A 22,903-nucleotide genomic window follows, 5' to 3' on the forward strand; every position below is an offset into this window, starting at 1 on the left:
AGATGATGAAAGTGGAGCTCTTTCCCTCAATTCAAACAGTACTATAAAGGTTTTCTCCGTCCATTTAAACATGAAAATAGTGGAAAACGATGATTGCCTGCCTGGTGAGACAACCAAAATGATGGAAAATATATGTTTTCCTTCAATTGAGACCCTTCAAATTGTAGGTGCATGGAGCTCTCTCCAGTTCAAGCACAACTACAGAAAAGCTTTTCTCTCTCCATTTAAATCCCTTTTCTCCTCAAAACCCCACTTATTTGGGGGCACTCGGAGGGACTGGGGGCACTTCCCCTCCTCCCTGGTCACACCTGGGGCTGCTGCACCTTGCAGAGTGCTGAGGAGTTCCCTCCCAGTTCCCTGCCAGTGTCCCATTCCTGGCAAGCAGCGGGAGGGATGCTGAGAGCACCGGGCAGGAACTGGGAGCGCTGTTCCTTCCCAGAGCTCCTAAATCCCTCCCAGTGCTCCTTCTTGTTCACTGCCGCTGCTGCCACTCTCCCTCCCAGCTCCCTCCTGGCATTCCCTGTGCTCCCGGTTCCCTCCCAGTGTTCCAGGATCTCTTCCAGTGCTCCCAGCGGCAAAGCACTGGGGGCACTGCGTGGTCTGCTCCTGAAGAGGCGAGACTTGAGCTGTTGGGAGGGAAATCCCCACTGGGAAAAGCATTCCCTGGAGAGGAAGGTGTCTCCCCTGTCTGACCACAGAGGGAGCCGAGTCTCCGCTGTTAACTCCAAAACGTTCCAGCTCCGAGTCCGACTGCCCGAAATTGGACTGGCCCCACTTCCCAGCACACTACTGAGAGCTCACACGCCTGAGGGGGCAGCGCAGATTAAATCATGAACGCTCCTGGTACTGCTTTAGCTCTGAACTACACACTGCCACAGAGGAACACAACCCTGAAAGAGGATGGGTTTCTCTTGCTGGCACAAGAGGAGAGGGAGAAGTCTGACAGGAATGTTCTTCATCATTCTGCCCAGGCTGTGTCAAACACTCCAGCTCCTGCACTTCGGGAAATAACAGGGGGCTTCTAAGAAGTGACTTCAATGTCAGTGAGCATGTTTTCATGGATTAATCCTGCACAGGAAAGCAGTCCTCACACCCTACTGCTCTTTGCATCACCCAAAGAGTTTGGAGGCTGCTGCCTGGTGAGCTCCTGGGTTGTATCTTCCTTGTCAATCTTATCAGCCCCTTGTTTAATTGTAAAAACATAAATGAAATTCAGTAAGCATTGGGGTCTCGGGACTTGCATATCTCTTCCAAAGAAAGGGAAAAAAGTGTTTCTCCCAGACTACAGGGTTTTAAAGTTTATGTTAACTACATATACTTTTAAAGGGAAAAGAGGAAGAGTAAAATATCAATTACTCTGCCAGTGGTGCTGCAGCCTATTTCTCTTCTCTTCTTTCCCTTGTAGCTTCTCTAAGAATACTCAAAAAACCAAAAAACAACAACAAACTAAGAGTCCATTGAATTTAAGCTGAAGGAGAAGCAATCTGGCTGCAGGCTTGTGGCACTCCATTGCCTGAGTTCCTGGAAGGGAGTTCACCCCCTCTGCAGTTACAAGCCAGATCTCAAAGTACCGAGCATCAGCTTCACGCTTTACATTTAACTTTAAGAAAAGCTGCTGAGGAGGGCCACGCCCACGCACATCTGTGCGATTTTCTGTTCAGATCTCTAAATTCAACCTGCTGCCAGGGTTATTCTTGGAGCCTTGGAGAAAGGCTTTAAAGCAGCACAGAGCTTGCTAAGCATCAACAACTTCATCAAAAATGCAAATCAGTAGCCTCGGCAGAGCCTGAGTTAACAACCTGATTTAAAACTGAATTAAAGAGCAGTTGCATTGCCAATTGATGAGATTAGGAAGGTTTCCTTAGCAGTTGTTGAGTACAAAGTAAGGAGAGGATGGAGCAGTGGAAAGAATGGGAAAACCTTCATTTGCACAGTGGGTTTTTAACCATCATGGTCACATCTCAAGGACTTGTAGAAACTATTCTAAGCTCAAGAAAGGAAAAGTTCCTGGATATTTTTCACTTCAGCAAGAGCCCAAGGAAGCCCTCAGCAGCAGGGGACTGGGAGAACTGCAAGGCTGGTTTCTGGAGCAGAGGGAGCAGGGTGTGCTCCTCAAAGGCAGACCTTCACCCACAGCAGCCAGAAGGTGGAAACACAAGGATACAGCAAAGCCTTAAGTGGGGAACGGGTTATCAAGGGTTTTCTAAGGAAAGAACAAGGTCTGGGAAACAGGACCGGGAAGGTGAGAGAGAAGGAAAAAGGGAGGCAGCTGAGGCCTCTTCGGATTCAAAAAAAGAAGGAAGGAGAAGGGAGGAGGAAAGAAAAGTCTGGGATTAAATTCTAACACAGTTGGGGCTGGGTTTAAAGGTAATAGAGGGAAACTGTAGAAAGAGGTGACTTCTTTATAGCAGCAAACTACTGGGGTAACTTCACTATAGGAACTGAGAAATCTCTGTCAACAGCAGCTCTCTGCAAAGAGGTCAGGCATCCACTCCTGATGGCAAAGCCAGGCACCAGGAATTGGGCCAGACAACATCCCCAGGTTGATCCCAGCCCTATTTTCCAAAAAATGCTCAACTATATAGTTGTGCTTTAACACAGAAAAGTCTTTTTTCACTTATCATGCTTTGAGATGCCTCAGATTGAGGTGCAAACCCAGCTCCTACCACTTTGTTGTGCTCAGACTTTCCCCCTTTCCCCAGCCCAATCTCTTGAGTAGCCAACAGCTCATAGGGAGCCAGCCAGGCCAGGGGCTTCTCCACAGCTTGTTTCAGGCAGAGGGAAGGAGAAAAAAATAAAGAAAAAGGAGGACAAAAAGGAGGCTGTCCTGGACAGTGCAGCCTGGCAACCTCCAGGCAATAAAACACAGAGCACACAGACAGCTCCTTGCAAGTGGGGGGCTCACAAGCCTCTCCATGGGGCTGGTGGGGAGTAGCTCTTCTTATACATCTCCTCCTATACATCTCCTCCTCCCCAGTGTTGCCTGTTTACCTCCAGGAAATTCACAGGTATGTGCTTGCATAGGAAATTGCTAAACAACTGCCTAAAAAAATAGAGGTGGGAAAGGCGGAATTTCTGCCTTACAGACCCAGCTTAGGTGAGCTGGCTTAAAAAATACATGCATACATGTATACACACACATACACATATGTATGTCTGGTCCAAAACCAGGCCTGTAAATATATATTTATAGAGCTCCACACTTTTCAAACCCCAAAATTAACTGAAGCAGAATTGATCTTCTTTTTTTCTTAGAACTGTCTGGATTTTAGCCAGTTAACACAAGCACCAGTCATATACTTCCCTTGCTCATAGGGCAGGTGATTGGCTGCTTTGCAGGAATAGAAATCATCTCCTGTGGTGTTTGGCTTGTAGGAAAACCAGGATATTTCCACAGCCTTGCTCCCCTTGTCTCACAACATTTATGTGATCAGTTCTAAGGGCAGGCCTCAAGTGCTCAAAACATTCCCAACAAAAACCATTGCACAGTGGAGAGGCACAGAACCCATCCCACCCACCTCAGAGCTGGGTGCCAAGGGGAAGCAGGAGGAAGAGGCAGATGTTTTGGGAACAGTAACAGCTCCTTGGATGATCCACAGTGCAGGCAGGTGAGCTGGGATGGCCCAGTACTGGCACTGCCCTCACCAGAACGGTCTCTTGAGGAGGATTTGAGGCTGGGTACTCACAAAAATCTCCATCAACACTCTCCAGGGCAGCAAGGGCACAGAGAAGCCTCGGATCCATCCAGAACCAGCAGAAACAGAGCAGAAACCAAGGCTGTAACATCACCTAAAAAACCCATCCAAGCTCAAGGCTGAGCTTAAATTGGCTCCCAGCCCATGGGGAGTGGAGACCACAGGTGAGGCTCATTAGGGTCATTAAAGCTCATTAGGGCCCTCAGGTGCTCATTGGACACACCTGGGGCCTCTTGACCCATACAGCCCCAGGAAATTTCTCTGGTCAGGATTTTTGGAAACTTTTGAGTGCCACCAGTACAATCACGTGGGAGCTGCTCTCTTCCCTTTGCTCTTTCTCTTAGAGGGAAGGATCGATGGAACTTGTTGGTAGAGTCAGGGCTTTCCCTGCCACTGCAATGGTGAAAAGGGAGGTGACAAGGCAGGAAAAGATGCTGGGGGTAGGGGGACTTTTGGAGCTGAAGGCCATTTGGAAGAGAAGGAAATGGAGGTTTGCAGGCTTTGATGCAGCAGCCCCAGGCGAGTGCAGCCTGGCCACCCTTTGCCAAAGTCCACCCTGATGTCACAGCCTGGTGGCAAGGTCCCTGCGTGCCTCTCTGGCCTGGGCACGGTGACCTGGTCACACTGAGTGCCCCTGCTCTGCCCGTGGGTTTCAGAGCTGCCACAGCAGGTTCTGCAGCCAGGATCCCCCATGGTGATCCAGCAGCCAGGTCCCGTCCCTGGACAGAAGTGGGAGATCACATTTCCCTTGGGTGATACACGAGGGGCTGGAGGAGCACCCAGGATTCCAGCAGCACTGATTTTAGGACCATCTGTCTATCGGTGTCCAAAGTTCCATAAGGCACCTTTCCAAGAGCATGCCAACCCCAGATGGATTTGAGAAGAATGCTTCACAAAGTTTTAGAACTCTCTCTGGTTTTTCTGCTTTATTCTTTTTCACAGATTCTCTCAGTAACAGAAGGAAGAAGCAGGTTTGGAGAAAGAAGAATCAGGTTTTCTCTCAGTTTCCCACATCCTTATCTTGAAACATCTTGGCAGCCAGACCTAAATAACCACCCTGCCAAAGTTCAGGCCTCCTTATCAGCAGGTTTTTTTCACAGAGATCTGTTTGCCTTGCCTCTCCAGGTATTGTATTGAGCTGCAGGCAGCAAACATTCTGGGACCTTACCTTCAGGGCTTAGACCCTCCACAACCACCTCACTCTGAAACAATTCCTTTTCCCCCACACTGGGTAAAGAACTGAAACTTCCTGTGTTCAGCAGGACTTTCATCCTCTGAAAAGTGTGCTTTGCTCTCAGATGGCACTGCAGAGCACAAATCCCCCAGAGCCATGCATGGTGTGTGTTGGAAGGAACCTTAAAGATCATCGAGTCCAGCCCCCTGCCATGGGCAGGGACACTTCCCACTATCCCAGGGTGCTCCAAGCCCCACTCAGCCTGGCCTTGGACACTTCAGGGATCCAGGGACAGCCGCAGCTTCTCTGGGCCATGGGCTTCTCTGCCCGTGACAGGGGATTGAGAGAGAATGGTCTCTAAGGTCCCTTCCACCTCAAACCATTCTATGATTCTATAAAAGCTACATGAAAGTATTAAAGAGAAGGATATTTTTTCAAGCTCAGTATGGGGCATTTGTCCATAAGGACCACTGGAAGATCAAGTGAAGACTCCACATATGGGAAACCTATAACTGGAGTTTCCCCAGGTTTCTCTCAGCTGGATCTGCCCTGATATTCTGATCCCAGTACTGGCCCCAAAGCCCAGTGGTGATGCAGAGCTGGGAGATGTGCCCTTGAAAATGCCAAACCACCAAAGTCCTGGGGTTTTGATCCCACTGCAATATGCAGATCACTTCCAGAAGGACACATGAAGTGCCTCCCTTTTCCACCCCCTCTTCTTTTTAGCAAAAGCTTTCCCAGGACTCTGAGCTGCATCACCACCCCTTACTTTGGTGTCTTTAGAAAACAATTAAACTCAGCAACCAGAAAGTTCAGGCATTTTTAAAAATACTGTATGGTTAGTGGGCCAAGGGATTTAGAGATGGATTTCCTAAGCCCTTTCCCGTTTGTTCCTGGGGTAGCAGTGCTCCCCATCCCCTCCAGCCTGGCCCTTTAAGTAACTTGAGGCTTCAGGCTGCAAATCCCATTCTGCAGCTAAAAGGATGGAAAAGCTGTTTCCCCCCTTCCCCCTTCTGGGTCTTTTCTTTTGAAAGGAACTGCCTTCTCTCCCGTGATGGGAAGAGAGCGATCACCAAAGGACAGAGCAGCTTTCTGAGCATCCCCCTCCCGTGTCAGGACAAAGGGGCAGCTCCTCCACCCCTCAATGCTTCTGGCAGCTCTTTTTTTTTTCTTCCAGCTTCCCTCCCCTGCCGCCGGCCTTGGGCAAACCTCAGCTGATTTCCAAAGGCCCCGCGGCTGCTGGGGGTTGGCACAGAGGTTTAATTATTTGCCTTTGCCTGGGTAAGGCGGGGACAGGGAGCCGGTCAGGCCCCATCCCCGGACACTGCTGATCTTGCCTCTCTCCCACCCCCTCCCTGCCCTGCCTCCCGGAGCCCACCATGGATCCGCAGGCGGTCTGGGGATGCTTTTGTCTGCTTTGCTTTTCCCTCCTGAGAGCAGCAAAAGGTAAGAGAGACTTTGGGCTGGTTTAGCTGCAGGGACTCGACGGGGTCTGGATGCCCAAGAGGTGAGATCTTCATCCCAGCACTTACATTCCCGGTCTGCAGCCAAGCAGGAAACAGCGACTGGAAAACTGCAGACAGCATGAGCATCTCCTGAGGCCAGGAAATTTTGAGGATTGTGGAAATCCTTTCTGGAGGGGTGAGGAAAACCAGAGAGCTGGAGCTTTTTTAACTGCATGCAGTGCAGAACTGTAAAAACTCCTCAGTCTGTCCCACAGAGGAAAGCCCCAGGGACCGAGCTGGACTTCCATTAATTCATTTGTTGTTAAAAGTAGCAAAGCTGTAAAACATTTCAGAAGTCCAACAAGTGCATCAAATTTGCAAGAGAATTTCAAGTGACTTTAGGAAACAGTTTTGACTGGTTTTGTCATGGCAAAGACAACCCTCCCCCCCTTCAATCACACTTGTATATGAGCAATAGGAAGGGACTTCAAATAAGTCGAGAGAAATAAGATTAAAGCAGAGAGTTTTGATCTAAAGCTGTCCCACCAACTCCATTTTGTCTTAGCATAAAGATAGTGATTTAATTAGGAGTTAGAAGTTCTGATGGAAAACTCATAATATGAAGGATTCAGCTTCTTTTCTCCCCTAAAGATGTTGATTGTGCCCCAGTTAATGCCCAGTGCTGAAAAGGCACTGGAGATATCTCTCCTGTCTGTGGGCATGCTCAGGAAACTTCCCTCCAGGATTAAAGTGTGTTTCTTTGGCATTTCTAGAAGTCCTGAAGTGCCCAAGCAGAGCCGCTGCTCCGGCCACCTTACTTAAGGCAGGGCTGGAAACACCAGCCCCGAGAACACCCAAATATCCAACCACAGGCACAAATAACTGCCCATGAAAACCTTCCCACCAGCTAGACTTCCCCTCCCAGGACGTGGAGTGATCCAAGCCATCAGCACTCCTGCAAGTCCGGGTGCCCTCTGGGATGGAGGTTTCTGGGTATGGAAAGTGGAGGTGATCCGTGACCTCTTACCTTCAACATTTCCATCTTTCCACAGGGAATTTGCTGCTTTCTTTCCAGCCCAGGAGCCTGTACCAGTACCGGTACACCCTGGATGTCCAGCTGCAGCACACATCCACACCATCCCCATGGGGAGCCGGGATGCAGGCCGAGGCATTGATCCATCTGCACCGGCTCTGGAGGGACCGAGACGGGCAGGAGCTGCTCCAGGTGCAGGTGTGTGCAGGGCAGGTACAGCCATCCCAGCTGCTCCAGGTGTGTACAGGGCAGGTACAGCCATCCCAGCTGCTCCAGGTGTGTGCAGGGCAGGTACAGCCATCCCAGCTGCTCCAGGTGTGTGCAGGGCAGGTACAGCCATCACAGCCAGGTGTTCCTGCTGGGAATGCCCCAGGAGCTGCAACCCCTTCCATTTCTAGCCCATGCCAGCTGAAAAATGACCTCTCTGACCAAATCCATTGCCTGCAGGTAAAATGCACACCAGCTTTAGAGCAGACACTTGGTCACTGCTTTCTGCCATCTTCTGCTGTCGTAGATCCATGACCTGAAGGCCCAACGCCAGCCAGAAGAGGAGAAGAGCCAGGACAGCACCAGAGGTTCCCCTGTAGAGATTGCACTGAGCCCAGAGGCACAGGCAGAGCTCCAGCAGCCAGTGCTCATCTTCTGGATCAGTGGGAAGGTCAGCTGGACACCTCCTGGGCTGTTTGTGCCCTCTGCAAAGCATTCCTGTCCTCATTCTAGATTTTATGGACTATGAAGCCCATGGGAGCTCCTGCTCCACCTCTGATTTCAGAGCAGAAGGAACTGGACAGAGTGGCCAGTGTTGGACCCTACATGGAGTCCTGAGCTCCAGAAAGACTCAGCTGGAGCTGCAGAATCCCCTTAACCATGGGATATAAGCTCCTTTCTGGCCCTCTCCTCTAAGGCTATGGAACCCCAGGGTGGGAAGGAAAGGGAAATTTTGTGTTCTTGCATTCACAGTCCTCATGCTATTGAGGGATAAGGGCCTCCTTGAGAAAATTCCTCAGGTGTCTACAGGGTGTTCTCAGGTTCCCTTCTGTCAGGAAAGGCAGCAGAGAGCCTGCAGGGACCCCAGAGATGTCCCCTCAGCCAGGCATCACCTCCTGCCCTCCTAGGTCAAAGCTTTCTATGGGAATAAAGCGGAAAACATCCTGATCTCCAACCTGAAACGAGGCATCGTCAGTCTGTTCCAGCTTCAGCCCCATGCTGGCACCACAGTGGAGGTAGGTCCAGAGCTGGGACCAAAAATCCAGGGAAGCACCAGGAGAGCTGGCCCTGGAGCCTAGCCAGCCCAGGAGCTTCAGCAGGTGGGGCAAATTCAGGATAAACAGCATCAGGTCTGCTGCTTCAACCAGGCTGTGAGCAAGGATGACTCTTGGAAAGGCAGAAGACTTAAAATAAAATAACCTAACTTTCAGCAATAGGCACCCTTACAGAATCACAGCCTTTCCCTGGACAGTAGGAACAGCAGAGAAAAAACTCCACAAGCATTCCTGCCAAGCAGGATTTGCTTTGCCAGCAGCCAGCTGGAATGACCTGTGAACAACATGAAACAGCCTCAGAACCCCAAATGCAGTCACAGAGATGCTTAATTAAATCTTAATTTAGTACCTGAATTTACAAAGGTGCCCAGATGGATTTGGAGCTATCCAGCCACCCCCTGATCTGTCCCACTTTCTGGATTTTAGATGCTGTTCAGTTAGGCTGGCCCTTGTGTCTGTCCTCTCCACAGACTGTTTCATACTCGTTGTTCACTTCCCATTTGTGTTTCAGGAAGATGCCTCTGGAAGCTGCCGAGTCACCTACACCGTGTCCAACCATTCCATCACCAAGACCAAAGATCTCCTCAGCTGCTCAAAGCCAAAATCTGGATTCACCTCCATAAACAAAGCAAGTCCATTGCTCTCACTGTGGGGGTGCTCAACTCACACTGAGTACAGCAGGGCCAACCCTAAAATCTTTTCACAGGTGGCCTTGGATTCCCATTCCCAGCTGGCTTCAGCCTTCTGCACCAGCTTGGGATGGGACTCTTAGACTCATCCTCAAAGTGGGATGCACCAACATCCCTCAGGAGGATCTTGAGGTGTCAAGGTGGGAAGGAGCAGTAAAGGTGCTCTGGGTCACCCCATCCCCACTCCTGTTATCAGTTCTGAGCTGTCAGCTGGTCCTGCTTGGGCAGGTGGAGATACAGGGATGTTTTCTGGGTCTCAGACTCATTGCATGGGGAATTAGTTTGACAGGCCTTAGTTTAGCTTAAAGCAGTAGGCTGTGTTCAACTCTGACATAAACCCATGAAATCCCATGGGTCTTAATGCAGTTATACCTGCCATAAACAAAATTTAAGTTGTTTTTTTATATCTATACAAATTCTACTGAATTCAATATAAAAATGGACGTTCCCGTGGAGACCCCTCGAGCCCTGGCAGGGGTCTCAACACCACCTTGTTGTGCAAGTCCCTGTGGTGTCACCATTCTGTCTACCTGCATCAGCCGTGGGTGGGAGCATCCCCTTGCTGGTCCTCACCTGGTGTTGCCTTCCCCCACATCTGGGAAGAAGGTGGGCTCTTAGGGATTTTCCTTTCCTATATTTTGCAAGTAAAGCAGGTGACTTTGTGGGCTGGAACGTTCTTTTTCTGCTAATGTAAAGAGAGAAGTCTCCTGGGGAGAAGGCAAGGGGAAAAAATGTTGCTTTTTTTTTTTCTCCTTGCTTTTCCTTTTCCAAGATTTTTGGAGTTCAGTGGCAGCCCTCCAGCAGAAGCCAGTATGTGGTGAAAGACGGCCTACTCCAGTCAGTCCTGGCAGAGGAAAGCCACCTGGTGGCTCCAGCCCTGAGATCCTGCTCCAGCATCAAAATCACTTCAAGGTGAGCCACGATCCCAACCACTGGCCATGGAGGGTGGAAATCACAGATGTTTCCATCGGCTGTTTCTCCCTTCACAGGCAGCAGCTCCAGCTGGTGTCTCCTGCAATGCCTGGGCCGGCAGAGGTGTCTGGACAAAGCCCTAAGGATGTGCTGGCTGGCATGGGGGCAGAGCCCCAGCCCCTGGGCATGGCCAGCCTGCCCTTCAGGAGGGTCTGCACGCACTGCCCATCGGTCAGTGATGCTACCAACCCCCAGAACTCACCAGGGGCTCTGCCTCAAGCTGGGCACTTGTGGGTTTGGGGTTAAACCCCAGCGGTGCTTTCAGAGGGGCTGCTTTGGTGTAAACGTTATCCCATGGTAACAGGGGAAAAGAGGCGAAATCCCCCCTAATAAACCTCACCTTTGCAGCTGAGAGCCTTCCTGAAGGCTTCTGACAGGCAGAGAGTCAGAACAGACACCTCGAAGGTGGCGACAACCTGGCAGTTCCAGAGGTTCATCCAGATGCTGCGCAGCGCCAAGAAGAGGGATGTCCTGGAGCTGCTGAGGAGAGTGCCCGAGGAGGCGCGGTGAGAACCCCTGGAGATATCTCTCCAAAATTCCCAGCACTGGACAAGACCTCCAGGGTCACCTGGTGCTGCTCCATGCACCATCCCTGCTCCAGGCAGCCATCCTGACTTGTGGCAGAGTTCTCTGGCTTCTCCTAAGGCCTGTCCTGTCCAAGCACCGACGGTTTTTGTGGCAGTGCCACTGATGACTTCCCTCCTCCTGCTCCAGCCCCTTCCTCGTGGAGGCAGCGGTGGCCACGCAGTCGGTGGCTTCCTTGGCAGCGCTCTCAGACTTCCTGGATTTCAGCAAGGAGCCCAAGTCCCTCCTGGAGAAGTTTCTCTACGCAGCAGCTTTCTCTCCCCAGCCTTCAGGAGAGCTTCTCCACCTCGTCCTAGTGAGTACAGACATCTCTGTCTCGTCCCCGAGGGTCCTGCATCAGGGATGGATCCACACACCATGGAACAAGGAAAATGGTTCTGTAGAAATTGATTTTCCTGCTCATGGGATTGTTTCATATGCATTTAATGGGACACTGGTGATGGGAGTAGATGCTTCTCAGAGGGAAAGAATCCAGCAGAAGATGCTTTGTATCAGTGCATTAGAGATAATAAAATCTTAATTTAGAGGCACAGCATTTCATCTAATTAACTCACGCCTGGCCTCCTTCAAGGCAGGTAAGAGCTAGTTTTCCCTTACTTGCTTGAGATAAGCGGTAAAGCATATTCCTTTTTTTTTTTATTTTTATTTTATTTTATTTCCTTCATTTCTTTTTTCTGCTTCCTGTCACCCCTTTCCTGATGCCCAGGACAAGCTGGATGGGAAGCAGCTGGCACCTGAGATCTGGGAGACAGGAATGGTTGCCGTGGGCTCTCTGGTAGGCAAGCTGTGCCAGCAGAAGCTCTGTGGGCTGCAGGTGGGTCCTCTGCAATCCCTCACACTTGGCTTTTTGGGACACCCATGCAATTCCAAGGTGGAATCTCCTGTCCCTCACCTCCCTCTCCTCCTGCAAATCCCGAGCAGGTGGTGGAGCGTGGGGTGGAAACCCTCCTCAGAGGGCTCAGAGGTGCCGAGGAGGAGCCCGAGGTGGTCATTTACCTGCTGGCTCTGGGGAATGCGAGGCTGCCCGAGACCATCCCCACCCTCCTGGAGCTCGCCGAGGACGGTCCCACGGCCGTCACCACTGCAGCCACCTCTGCCCTGCAGCGATTCCCCGCTCCCCACATCTCCAGCGAGGTGGGAGAGGACGTTGGGAGGCTTGGTGCTCCCCTCCCCACTCAAAGCCAAGCTGCTGCAGTGCACTTCCCTCTTTTAATTGCCCCTTCTCAGCAGGTGAAGCGCGTGATGAGGAGGATTTTCCACCAGACGAGGAAGAGTTATGACAAAACCTGTCGCCTGGCTGCTGCAGAAATCCTCCTGGATAGTCACCCCCTGCCCATGGATGTCATCAACATCCTGCTGGCCACCAGCGAGATGGAGCCCGAGATGGCCACATTCCTGCGGCTGAAGGTCCAGAACAGCCTGCATGACCACCACCACCTGGCAAGGTGGGGCTTGAGGGGATGGGTGCATTTTTCTCTCTGCTCTACATCACCTTTTTCTCCTCCACACCACCTTTTTCTCCTCCTCCTCCACAATCCAGCTGTGGGTTTTGGATGAACATGTCTTTAAAATGTGCTAGGATTGTTAGTGTTCAGGAGCACACATAATCACGGGATATGATTATCTGCAGGTGCTTTTATTGAGAGCTCTGGGAATCGGGTACAGACCCAAATCTGAATCCGACATGGCTTTTGAGCTGAACTATTTAATATTCTATTGTTATGTAACTTACATATTAATTATTACACTTATATTGTTCTATTGTATACATTGACTTTATTCAAGCACGAGTTTCTCGTGATCTTTCTTAGGCCCCTGACCACAGTTTCCCATGATTATTCTTATGATTAAACAGTAATTATATTTAATTATAAAACAATCATCACATCTAACAATTATATCATTTAGCATGTACTAGCTACACAGGTGCAGTTCTAGCAAGGTACACAGCCTTTATGTACCTAGGGTATTTATTTTTTCAGTGCTACTAAGCTTAATTTTCCTTTTAACCCTAAATCCCCATGAATTTAAAACCTTTTTACTATCAGGATCACTTTGTGGGGGCTGCTTGGACGTTCCTGGAGTAACAAAAGGGATGCAGATGCCACACAGCCAGGTGGAACCTGACATCATTCTGCCCCATGGCAGCAGGACCCAGGCTTGTGGTTTTGGCAGAGTCCTTGGAGGCTGAAGCTCTGGCTCCCAGGGCAGTGCACAATTTGTACCTGCATTAATCTTCCTGTCTGCACAGAACAAACCAAACACTCACGTTTTTCAGAGCTAAGCAAAAGCTGCACAGAATGGTTTATCCTAATAAGCCAGAGGAAAAGAAAATTCCAGGGTAGCCCACATCTAATGCTTTCATTTTTCACTCACACTGCTCTGGGCAGTCACCAATCATGAGAAATACTTTGGCAAATTATATTTCCTTCTGTAGTGACCACTGACCTTTTGCCTTCCCTCCCTCACAGTGCTGACATATCCTTTCCCTCTCTGTTCCAGGAAGACAATGAAAGACATCATGGGAGACCCACGGATAAATAACTACAACTTCTTCTCTAAAGCTGGCATCTCCTCTTCTTTCTCAGGACCTCTGACAGGTGACAGCACAGAGGACACTGATCCCACGGTCCCCTCAGAGGGTTAAAGGAGGGGTTGGTGGGAAAAGACGGATTCCAGAGGAGGATTCAGGTCTATGGAATGCCCTAAAATGTCAGGGAAGTTTCTGAGGGCGTCCCCCAGCACCAGCTGACTGACACCACCAGAGATAAGAACTTGACCTTCTCTAACAAACTTTTCCCAAATGCTGCTGGTTTGAAAGAGGAGCTTCAGCTGGAGATGAAACCAATGGCATATTGCTGGTGGGAGTTTCTGTGTTTTCCCTGGCAAGTCAAGATATTTCTCTCCATTCCTCACTTCCTTTAGTATTTTTAATAAGATCTTCAAAGAGGAAGATTCCTGCACTGAGATTTAAAAGAAAGAATCAAACTTTAGAGACTGCAAAAAGCAGTCTTGCTAAGTATCTGCTGAATTCTTCATCCTCATTTCTGTCCCTCTTCAAATTAGCTCAGTCTGGCCTTGCAGAGGGTCATTGAGGTAGAATAGTCAGGGAGAAAAAAATAAACCAGCCTTGCAATGCTGAATCGTTTGAGTGTTGCAAGAATGAAAGGAGAAGATGCAGAATAGTTTGGGTTGGAAGGGACCTTAAAGATCATCCTGTTACCACCTGCCTTCCACCAGACACCCAGGGGTGCTCATGGGCATCTCTCTGCCTCTCAGTCACCCAGGACCTGACTTCCACTTTTGGGCTGGACCTGCTGTTTTTGGAGGGTGGATTCCTGAGGAAGAGCGTCTCCGACTTCTCCCTGCTCAGCCACGGCCAGCGTCTCCGTGCAGCTCAGGTGCCAGCGGGAGAGGGGCTGGAGGGGAGTGACAACACCAACCCAGTGGTGCCACTGCTGTCCCTGTGTCCCCTCTTCACCCCCTTGTGGTGCCTCACCTCTGCACTCAGCATGTCCTGTACCAGAAAAAGGCAAATTCCCAAATCACCAGTGTGAAACCAGACACTCCTGCTCTGGAGAAGGGAGTCCCCTGCTACCCCAAAAACCAGAGGATGCAACACTGATACCTCAGGGTGCTCAGGGATGGCTTGGATGCCTCATCCCAGTCACTCCATCACTCAGGTCCTGCTCCTGTCCACCTCTGTCTTCCAGGTCACCTTTGAAGCGCAAGGGATGGAGTCAATGATGGGAGAAAACCTCTCGGAAGGGGAAGAGGAGCTCATGGCTGGGATGTCGGCCACCTTCTTGGACGTCCAGTTGCGGCCAATCATCTTCTTCCAGGGCTACACAGACCTCATGGCCAAGGTCCTGCTGAGCAGTGGAGAGCCCACCAGTGTGGTCAGAGGGAACTTCCTGCTGATGGACCATCACCAGGTACTGGATGGGGAGGGAGCAGTGGCCTGTCTCCACGCCACATCCCAGTGAATGCAATGAAGTGAGCCTGTGGATGTCACACACCCCAGACACAGATCTGAGAGGGAGGTGGCACTGCCAGATGTGTCCTGGGGTTGGTCAAGCAGTGGGATGGCTTGGCCTGCCACGGGAGACCCGTGGCTGGAGCTGCCCCCTTGCAGGCCCAGCTGCAGGGCTGGGATGGACATTCCCAGCGGCCAAAGGCCCTGCTGCTGTCAGCCACTCATCCAGGAGCAGTACCTGGTCCCAGGTAGCTCTGCCTTTTCCATCTTCCAGGTCATTCCTCTGCAGTCTGGCCTCCAAGTGACCGTCAGACTCCAGGGTGGGCTGGGGCTGGACATTTCAGCCGACATGGACGTGAGCATTTGGGAGCAGGAACTGAAAACCAGCATCAGTGCGAGGTCAGCTTGGCTCTGGGAATGGGACTGCCCGGGGGGTAAGGGTGGATTCCCACAGCTCCCTGCTCTTCTCCTGGTGGGTCCAGCCTTTCCTGGTGCATACACACCCATTTTCCATGGCCAGACCTCTGACTGAGGTGTTTATGGAGTTGTTTGGTGCCCATCACAGGCCATTGCTCTGTGACCAGACCCTACGTGCTTCTCTGTCCCAGGGGAAGCCTTGCCACGGATTTCCAGGCAGAACTGGATTCCCCTTTCCTCCAAGCCACCCTGAGGAGCCAGACAGAGGCGGAGACCTCGATCCACTTCGACACCAAGCTGAGGTTTTCCAGCAGCCCTGTGCTCATGTGCCTGCAGCTGAGAGAGGAACAGGTCCCATACAGGTAGCACCAGATCCTGTAGAAACATCCTGGTGGGCTTGAGATAAAGGAGGACTTCTTGGGAAGAGGAGAGAATGAATGGTTGCACTTACTGGGTGGGAATTGGTGGGGATGAGGGAAGGGCGCCACAAGTTCCTGATATGGTGGAAGCACCTTCCATGAGACCATCAGGACATGGTGACCAGGCTGGTCTGGGAGGAGAAGGCTGAGATCCACCCCCAGCACAGGCTCCTGCCCATCCTGCTGCCACTTTGTCCCACAGAGAAGTCCTCACAGTGTCCCAGTCTGCCGGGAGCCAGAGCAGCACCGCTCGGAAAGGCCGGCGTGGCACCGTGCACGGGAGGGAATTTACCTTGCACCAAGCCAATTCCAAGGTCTGCAACCTCCTGCTGACTGCAGAAAAAGAATAAGGAGTCAGAGCACTTTGGGATTCTCCTCCACAGCCACCTTTGAACGAGAAGAATGCTGCAATAAGGGCATCAGAAGGGACCACAGGAGGAGCTGCTGAAGAACAGACACACCCCTTGCCCCCAAACCTGCCGTCACCCCCCAAAGGCTGAGATTTCCCCCTCCTGGACTCCTCCCCTTCATGGGGAAGGGCCTTGCTGGAAGCCAAGCTTTGAGAAACAGCCTTGTTTTGCAAGTGAATGACTTTCTGCGAGCCCAAGAAACCCTCCTGGAGGACTGAGTGCCCAAAATGCTGTGTTTTCTCCTGATTTATCAAAGCTGTCAGGAGGGGACACATCTGCAGCCAGCTGCAAGTCCCCAGTGGGGGGAATAAATTACTTTCCTTGGTTGGGAGGTTGTTATCATCCACCACCACCTAACACCTCCAGCATTGGAGGGAGGCTCGTGAGGAAAAAGCAACATTTCTTCATTCCTTCCTGATAATAATGTGCCTTGGAAATATCTTTAACCTTTTTTTTTGTGTGCTTGTGGCACAAAACAAGCTTTTTAGGAAAGAAAATAGGGATATGGAGTATATTCTGTTTTAATTATGAGCCTGCAATATTAGCACTGAGCCTCCCTGGTTCAGGGGAGGAGACTTGCCTGGCTTTCCATCTGGAGACACCATTTGCTTTGGTTATGTACAGAAATAAATGCCCTGCATTTTTATATTGTTTCTGACTCTTAACTTTCCTGGACACATGGATGGGAAGAAGGGAGAGGCACTTCCAGCAAGAACCTGCTTTCTAGGTCTGTATTTAGGGTGCTCCTCTTCTCTTTCTCCTCCTCTAGAGCTTGACAAAGGCGTATATTTGTCATCCAGCTGATATTTACCCCAAATCAGCTGAACTCCTAGTCCCAAAAGATACTTGTCCTGCCAGAGGGACCAGGTCCTGTAGCTGGGATTGGAGTTGGGAATGTGTTTCCAGACCCTTTGGAAGTGGTGAGGACATCTGAATATGGATTTCACCAGCCTGCATTTCTGCTGGAAGCTTTGCTGTCCTGCTGAGCCACTGAATCCTGAAGTTTTCCAAACCCTTCCAATGATATTTTTTTTTTCCCCAGTCCTGAATAGATATTAAAACAGCAATGAAGGAACATGGGCTTTTTGGTAAAGTCACCCATTTCCTTGGCAATGGCTCCAAGCCCTCCTAGAAGGGACCTTTCAGCCCCAGGTCCCCAGTAGAGGTGGCATTGTGCCTGCAGAGTTGGAATGGAGTCATCTCAGTTTAAGTGGGCAGAAAGGGACCTGCACCTGTGTGTATTTTATCCTGCCTGTTCCAGTGCTTGGCAACCCCTTCATGAAGAGGTCGCACCTCTGTGATGGACCAGGGCTGTCCCTCAGCAGCCCCTTGCCCTTCTGACCCGGGTTTTGGGTGGCAGAGCCATCCCCTCCTGGCCTCCAGGCTTGCCAGCACAAGAAGATGTCCATGTTTTTTTTTGTCCCTACAAGTCACTCTTACTGCCAGGACATCCCATGCAGCCCTCAGGAGAGCACATGGATGCCACTCACCAAACAGGGCAATAAAACATTATCTGCCTGTCTGTTCCAGCTGGTTGCAGAGACAAAGTTACCACGAGAAAGAGTGAGGGAATGCATCTGGAAAACGGCAAGGATTGGATCTCCTTGGGAATTTAGTGGAGAGGCAGCTCTGCAGCGCTGGGACAGAGCTCTCTCTGATCAGCCACTGCTCTCTCCTTCCTAGGCAGCCTGAAATACAAATAATTGTATTTCCTGATTGCTGGGCCCCAGAGACTCCCCAGACTCCATGAAAAATCAAAAAAGCCCCTCAGTTTATAACTCACCAAAGCAGCAGTGAAAATCCCAGCACCGAACTGTGGCAATAGCTGCAGCTGCACATCCCAAACCTCCACTGCAGAGCTGGCAGCTGCCTTGGGACAGGCACGTCCCACCAGGATCCCTGCAGGGCTTTCCTAGGACATCCACACTCCCATGGATGGGACTCAATCTGGAGCATCCAAGGAGCAGCTCAGAGCCAAGGCTGGTGAGTCAGGCAGGGAGCCTGGGAAGTGGCTGAGCTGAGCCAACAAGGCTCCAGGGCTGAGATAAAACCCTTTGGCAAAAGCCACGGGAAAGAAAACTGAAGCTTTCCTAGAAAGCTGCTCCACCCACTCCATCGTGGCCAAGAGTGTGAGTATTGAAGGGTAGTAGGTGCTGTAGGAAAATTAGAAGTGAAGAAGGTGTTTGGAGACACAGCCATAATTCCAGTTCCCATGGGAACAATGGGGACAAGCACCTGCTCTGCCCCATCTCACAGAACCCAAATTCCTGAATGGTTTGGGTTGGAAGAAACTTTAAATCTCATTTCACTCCACCTCCTGCCATGGGCAGGGCATCCTCCACCAGACCAAGTTGCTCCAAGACCCACCCAACCTGACCTGGCCATCCCAGCAAGAAAAGCCACAACCACACCAGTTGCAAGCCTTGAAGTCTCTCATATCCTTTACAAACCCAGAAATCCCTCCTTGCCCAAATATTGTGGCTGCTGCAGCCTAAAAACCTGAAGGTGTGATGAGCTGTAGCGATGCTGTGTGGAAGGGAAGCACCCAACAGACAGGTGGAAGAGTTTTTCCATGGTAAAATCCAAGCAGGGTTTTCCAAGCACTTGTAAAAGCAGGCACTGCAAAGATCCAGAGGAATCCAGTGTGGCTGGGTTTTAAGGAATGACCTGGTAGGGTTTGGGTTTAACCTTTTAGGAGGGGCCATTAAAAACACAAGGGGAAGGACTGAGTGGCTTCATTACACCAAAATGTCTGCAGGAGACATATAGAAGGGTGCAAAGCAGGAAAGAGGAAAATAAAGCCTTTTTTGAGGGATTACAGCAGCATCAGCGACCACCAATGAGGCCAATCACAATCACAGTGGAGTCAATCACCAACATCTCTGAAGTTTCCACAGGAAGCACCATTTTGTGTGAGCTTTAGAGCAGCTCCCACACCTCCTGAGGGCAAAGCCACTTCTCACCTCCCTCCCACGCAAGTGCCACCAGCTGGCCACTGCTGCCATTGTCCTTGATAAAAAGTGGCACTGGGGACCACTCAAGTGTCCCCTCCCAGCTGTGCCCTGCCGAGCAAAGGGCAGGAAGCAAGGCAGGGAGTGGTCTTTGAGAGGGAAGCTGCTGCTTGAGGATGGAGCATCCATAAGCTGGGACAACCGAGGCAGCACCAAACCTTGTAAGAGAGTTTCCCTAAAAACCCCGGCAACAGGAACTCTTTTTTGGCATCAAACAGGAAAGGGGGGCTGCCAAAACACGCCCTGACACTTCCTCTCTGGCCTCATCCCATCCCTGGCTTCACCTCTCTACATTTTTTACCTGGACATGGCATCAGGGGCTCTTTTTGGCCTGAACCATTAATACATCAATATTTATTTTTGCAGTGGCTTAACTATTTATGTTTGTGTATCTATGTATGTGTTTCTCCAGAGATTTTCTTCCTCCTCAAAACAGCAATGTGAAACTCTGGCTGCTAAAGAGGAGGCACTGGGTTGAAGTAACACTAAGTAAATCCATTTCAACAAGCACACATGGGTCATACTCATATTTACCCCTCCACACACACATCCCCAAAACAGATCAACAGCAAGAGATTTTTATGTGGATTTATTTTTATTTTTTTACATTATGTTAGAGTTCAAAAAAAAAAAAAAAAGAACCCAACAAAATTAATAAATATTAAAAGTTAAAAAGCTCTGAATCTCATATGTACAAAACTTTATACATCATGGTAACACTGGACAAGGTCACAGCACAGGGACAACTCCATGCACCCATCTGGCTTAGGAGGGTGCAGGGGATCAGAGCCACCCTCTCCTCCTGGAGACAGGACCAGAGACAGGACAAAGCCACCCAAGCTCAGCCTGCCTTCAGCTGGAATAAGTTCCCCATCCCTGGAAGTGTTCAGGGCCAGGACAGGGCTTGCAGAAACCTGTCTAGGGGAAGGTGTCCCTGCCCATGGCAGGAGGGCTGGAGCTGGATGAGCTGTACAGCTCCTTCCACCCCAAAGCATTCCAGGATTCCATGAAAACCCTGCAGCATCACCACCCCAGAGCAGCCACAGCTGGTGGGGGGAGGTTATCACAGCCTGCTTTAGATCTCCTCCACCTCTCAGGAGATCCTGAGGTCAAAATCAGCACCCACAGTGGGGCCCCCTGCTCAAACGCCCCCAGGGACTGTGGGTGCAAGGAGCTGGGTCAGCCCCCAGCCCCAGCTCTCCCCTGAGGTGTAGGAGGAACCACTGCAAATATTCCTTAAGCAATAAAGCACCGAGGCCTAGGCCAGCAGGGAAGAGAGGGGAGCAGCTGGGAATTCCAGAGGAAGGCCATCACAGCCCGTTTTTGAGGGGAAAGGTCTTTTTGTTATGCTCCTCTGAGAGCAAACAAAGTGTTATCTTTGGCACAATAAATAAATGCTGGCACTCCCGTGGAGGGGCTGGCAAGGGGCCCTGGTATCCCCACAGGATCCCCTGTGGGTACCAATGTGCATGTCCTGGGTCTGGGTACGCCACAGGCACCCTCCATGTGCCCACTCCCACGAGGTGTGCCAGCTGTGTCACTCACACAGATGGGGGGTTTGTTCCATGTTTTGGGATGCCCACCTAAGGCCAAAGGGCAGCACCCAGGAGGTTGGGGACCTCCAGCCTCAGGTACTTTAAGAGGAGGTGGAAAAATGCTCGTCCAGCTGTGCCTCGGCAGCAGGAGGGTGTTGGGAAGCTTCAGGGGAGCAATGCAGAGTCCAATGTTTAAAACATCCAGAATGCAGAGGGGTCTCCATCCATTTCAGTCAAAGCAAGCACCTCAACCCTGTCACAGTGAAAATCACCCCAGCCACCTCACCAGCAAGCCCTGGCTACCTGCAGAGCTCACAAACACTGTCCCTAGAGATGCCACATCCTCTTCCTTGGATACCAAGGAAGCAGGAGCCTCAGGGCCAGTGGATGCACCCACACCATGCATGTGCTCCCAAGGACATCCCACTCTGCAATGCCAAACTGGTCTGTCTGCCAAGCCTTGCCTTCCCAGGACTCCACCTCCCCATTCCCACAACTTCCCCAGATGCCCACCTTCCCCTGCCACTGCACCCAGAGGTGCCCTAAGTGCCAAAACCATGGAAGCCCCCTCAGGGACACCATTTTCGAGAGGTTTTTGAGGACTGAAACTTGTCAAGGCAAACCCTGTACCCAGAGCTGGCCCAGCACCCAGCAAGGAGAGGGCAGCCCAGGGTTCCTAAAGTGCTGTGCAAATGTTTAGTATTTGGCACAATAACTTGTAACGGCATTAATCACCCCTTTCCACCCTTCCCCAAGCAATTAGAGATGCAGATGAATCCTTGTCTCTCTCCTCTCCTTGTAACTGCCCCTAAAATCCACTCCTGGCTTCCCAGTCACTCCCATTTCCCCTGGAAGCTGTTGCTGCCCCAGAGGCACTGGGTCCAAGGGTGCAGGGATGAGGTGGTGATCCTGGGCATTGGTATCAGCTCAAGGCTGGCCAAGGGCAGTACTGGCTAAAAAACAGTCACCCCGAGGTGATGGGCACTTTTGACACCAATTTTTGGTCTTTGACCTGTGGTACTTATTGCTCACTTTGGAATCTCCTGGATCATTTCCTGCCTCCAGGATTCTATGCTTGTCACATTCTACCTTCCCCCCAGACATGTTTCCCAAACTCTCTACCCCAACAAGGACAGCCAAAGTAGCAGTTTGGGATTTCCCCACATTTCCCCTCTCTTCACCTCACCAGTTTCCCTGCCCAGATTCTCAGGATCCTCCCATTGCTATCCCCAAGCTCCAGGGCTGAAGCACCAAGCCAGGACCCTCCTATCCAGCACATCCTGTGCTGGTGCTTGGAGCAGGGGGAAGGAAAATGCGACATTAAAGCCATCCCCCTCCCACATATTTTTAGCACCTTGGGAGGAAGCAGCCTGTGTACCCGCAGCTTTTTTTGCCCTTTTCCATCTTTTTTCCCACAGCACTGTCAAAAAACACGATGGCACGGCTGGAAGGGCAAGCAGGACCATGGGAAATGAGTGGTTTTCCCAGGAATTTCTGGGTGTGGGGGTCAGGTCGCTCCCAAACCTGGCAGTGCCACCCCTGAAAACCACTGCTGGAAGTTGTGGGAGAGGAAAAAGATGGAGAGAATGGGAGGGAAGAGGGAGAAAGGCTTTCCCTGCCTCACAGTGAGGCGGTCCCGAGCAGGTTACCTGCCCCCCTGGCCCCTTCCTGGCTCCCTTGGGGCTGGCAGCTCTCCTAGAGAAGCACCACTGCTGGATACCCCAGGTGCCAGAGTGGGGTCCCCAGCAGGCTCCCCCTGAGCCGGGGCAGTGGGGTAGGGGAAGAGCGCCAGAGTGGGGCTGGGAGCGGTGGTTCCCAGGGGAATGCTGGAGACAGGGGCTGAGCCAGTGCTGGAGGAGGCTTTCTTCCCACAGGATTCGCAGCAGAGCTTGTTGTATCCAGGGATGGAGCAGTAACGAGCCAGGACCTCCATCTGGCAGAAGATGGACTTGTCCCCGAGGCAAGGCTCCCCTGGAGAGGGACAGAGCAGCACAAAATAAGGTGGCATTAGGCTCCCAGCCCTGCACCTCTCCCATGGGATTCCCAAAGGGAACAAGGTACCCTTTCAGGGTGCTGCCTAGCCACACAGGACACGGGGAAAAAGGACCTGGAAAATGAAGCTGAAGCACTGAAGGATTCTGTGCATGGAGAAAAAAACAGAAAGCAAGGGATGCTCCAAACCAAAACGCACAGCTATGAAGGACTCCAAAGGGGAAAACCAGGAACAATCTCCCTGCTTAAAAAAAATCCAAGGTAAAAAGGAAAGGGCACAAAAACTGG

The 22,903-nt window shown here is 51.1% G+C and overlaps 2 protein-coding genes across 2 annotated transcripts in view; one reads left to right on the plus strand and one right to left on the minus strand.

The window, feature by feature from the left end:
* The first annotated feature begins 5,744 nt into the window (after positions 1–5,744).
* LOC105759397 (microsomal triglyceride transfer protein) lies at positions 5,745–16,736 on the plus strand. Its single transcript, XM_072930834.1, has 18 exons — positions 5,745–6,315; positions 7,367–7,545; positions 7,862–8,005; positions 8,463–8,570; positions 9,121–9,237; positions 10,071–10,210; positions 10,288–10,441; positions 10,619–10,776; positions 10,985–11,150; positions 11,562–11,669; positions 11,777–11,989; positions 12,086–12,300; positions 13,358–13,455; positions 14,135–14,256; positions 14,569–14,790; positions 15,106–15,230; positions 15,440–15,610; positions 15,870–16,736. The coding sequence occupies exons 1-18, from the start codon at positions 6,249–6,251 to the stop codon at positions 16,015–16,017; spliced, it is 2,655 nt and encodes an 884-aa protein (XP_072786935.1). The 5' UTR covers positions 5,745–6,248; the 3' UTR covers positions 16,018–16,736.
* A 2,926-nt stretch (positions 16,737–19,662) lies between these two features.
* ADAMTS14 (ADAM metallopeptidase with thrombospondin type 1 motif 14) overlaps positions 19,663–22,903 on the minus strand; it is a 29,872-nt gene continuing 26,631 nt past the window's right edge. The window contains exon 22 of the mRNA XM_030275700.4: positions 19,663–22,594. Coding sequence (XP_030131560.4) covers positions 22,269–22,594 — 326 coding nt within the window. The 3' untranslated portion in view covers positions 19,663–22,268. The remainder of the gene's footprint in view (positions 22,595–22,903) is intronic.

This window comes from Taeniopygia guttata, chromosome 6 (assembly GCF_048771995.1).
Source record: "Taeniopygia guttata chromosome 6, bTaeGut7.mat, whole genome shotgun sequence".
In the NCBI taxonomy this organism is placed as follows: domain Eukaryota; kingdom Metazoa; phylum Chordata; class Aves; order Passeriformes; family Estrildidae; genus Taeniopygia; species Taeniopygia guttata.

Coding starts and splice junctions, on each gene's coding strand:
- LOC105759397 (XM_072930834.1), top strand. CDS start 6,249: ATGGATCCGCAGGCGGTCTGGGGATGCTTTTGTCTGCTTTGCTTTTCC. Junction 10,211..10,287: donor AGCATCAAAATCACTTCAAG/GTGAGCCACGAT, acceptor CTCCCTTCACAG/GCAGCAGCTCCAGCTGGTGT. Junction 10,442..10,618: donor TCTGCACGCACTGCCCATCG/GTCAGTGATGCT, acceptor TCACCTTTGCAG/CTGAGAGCCTTCCTGAAGGC.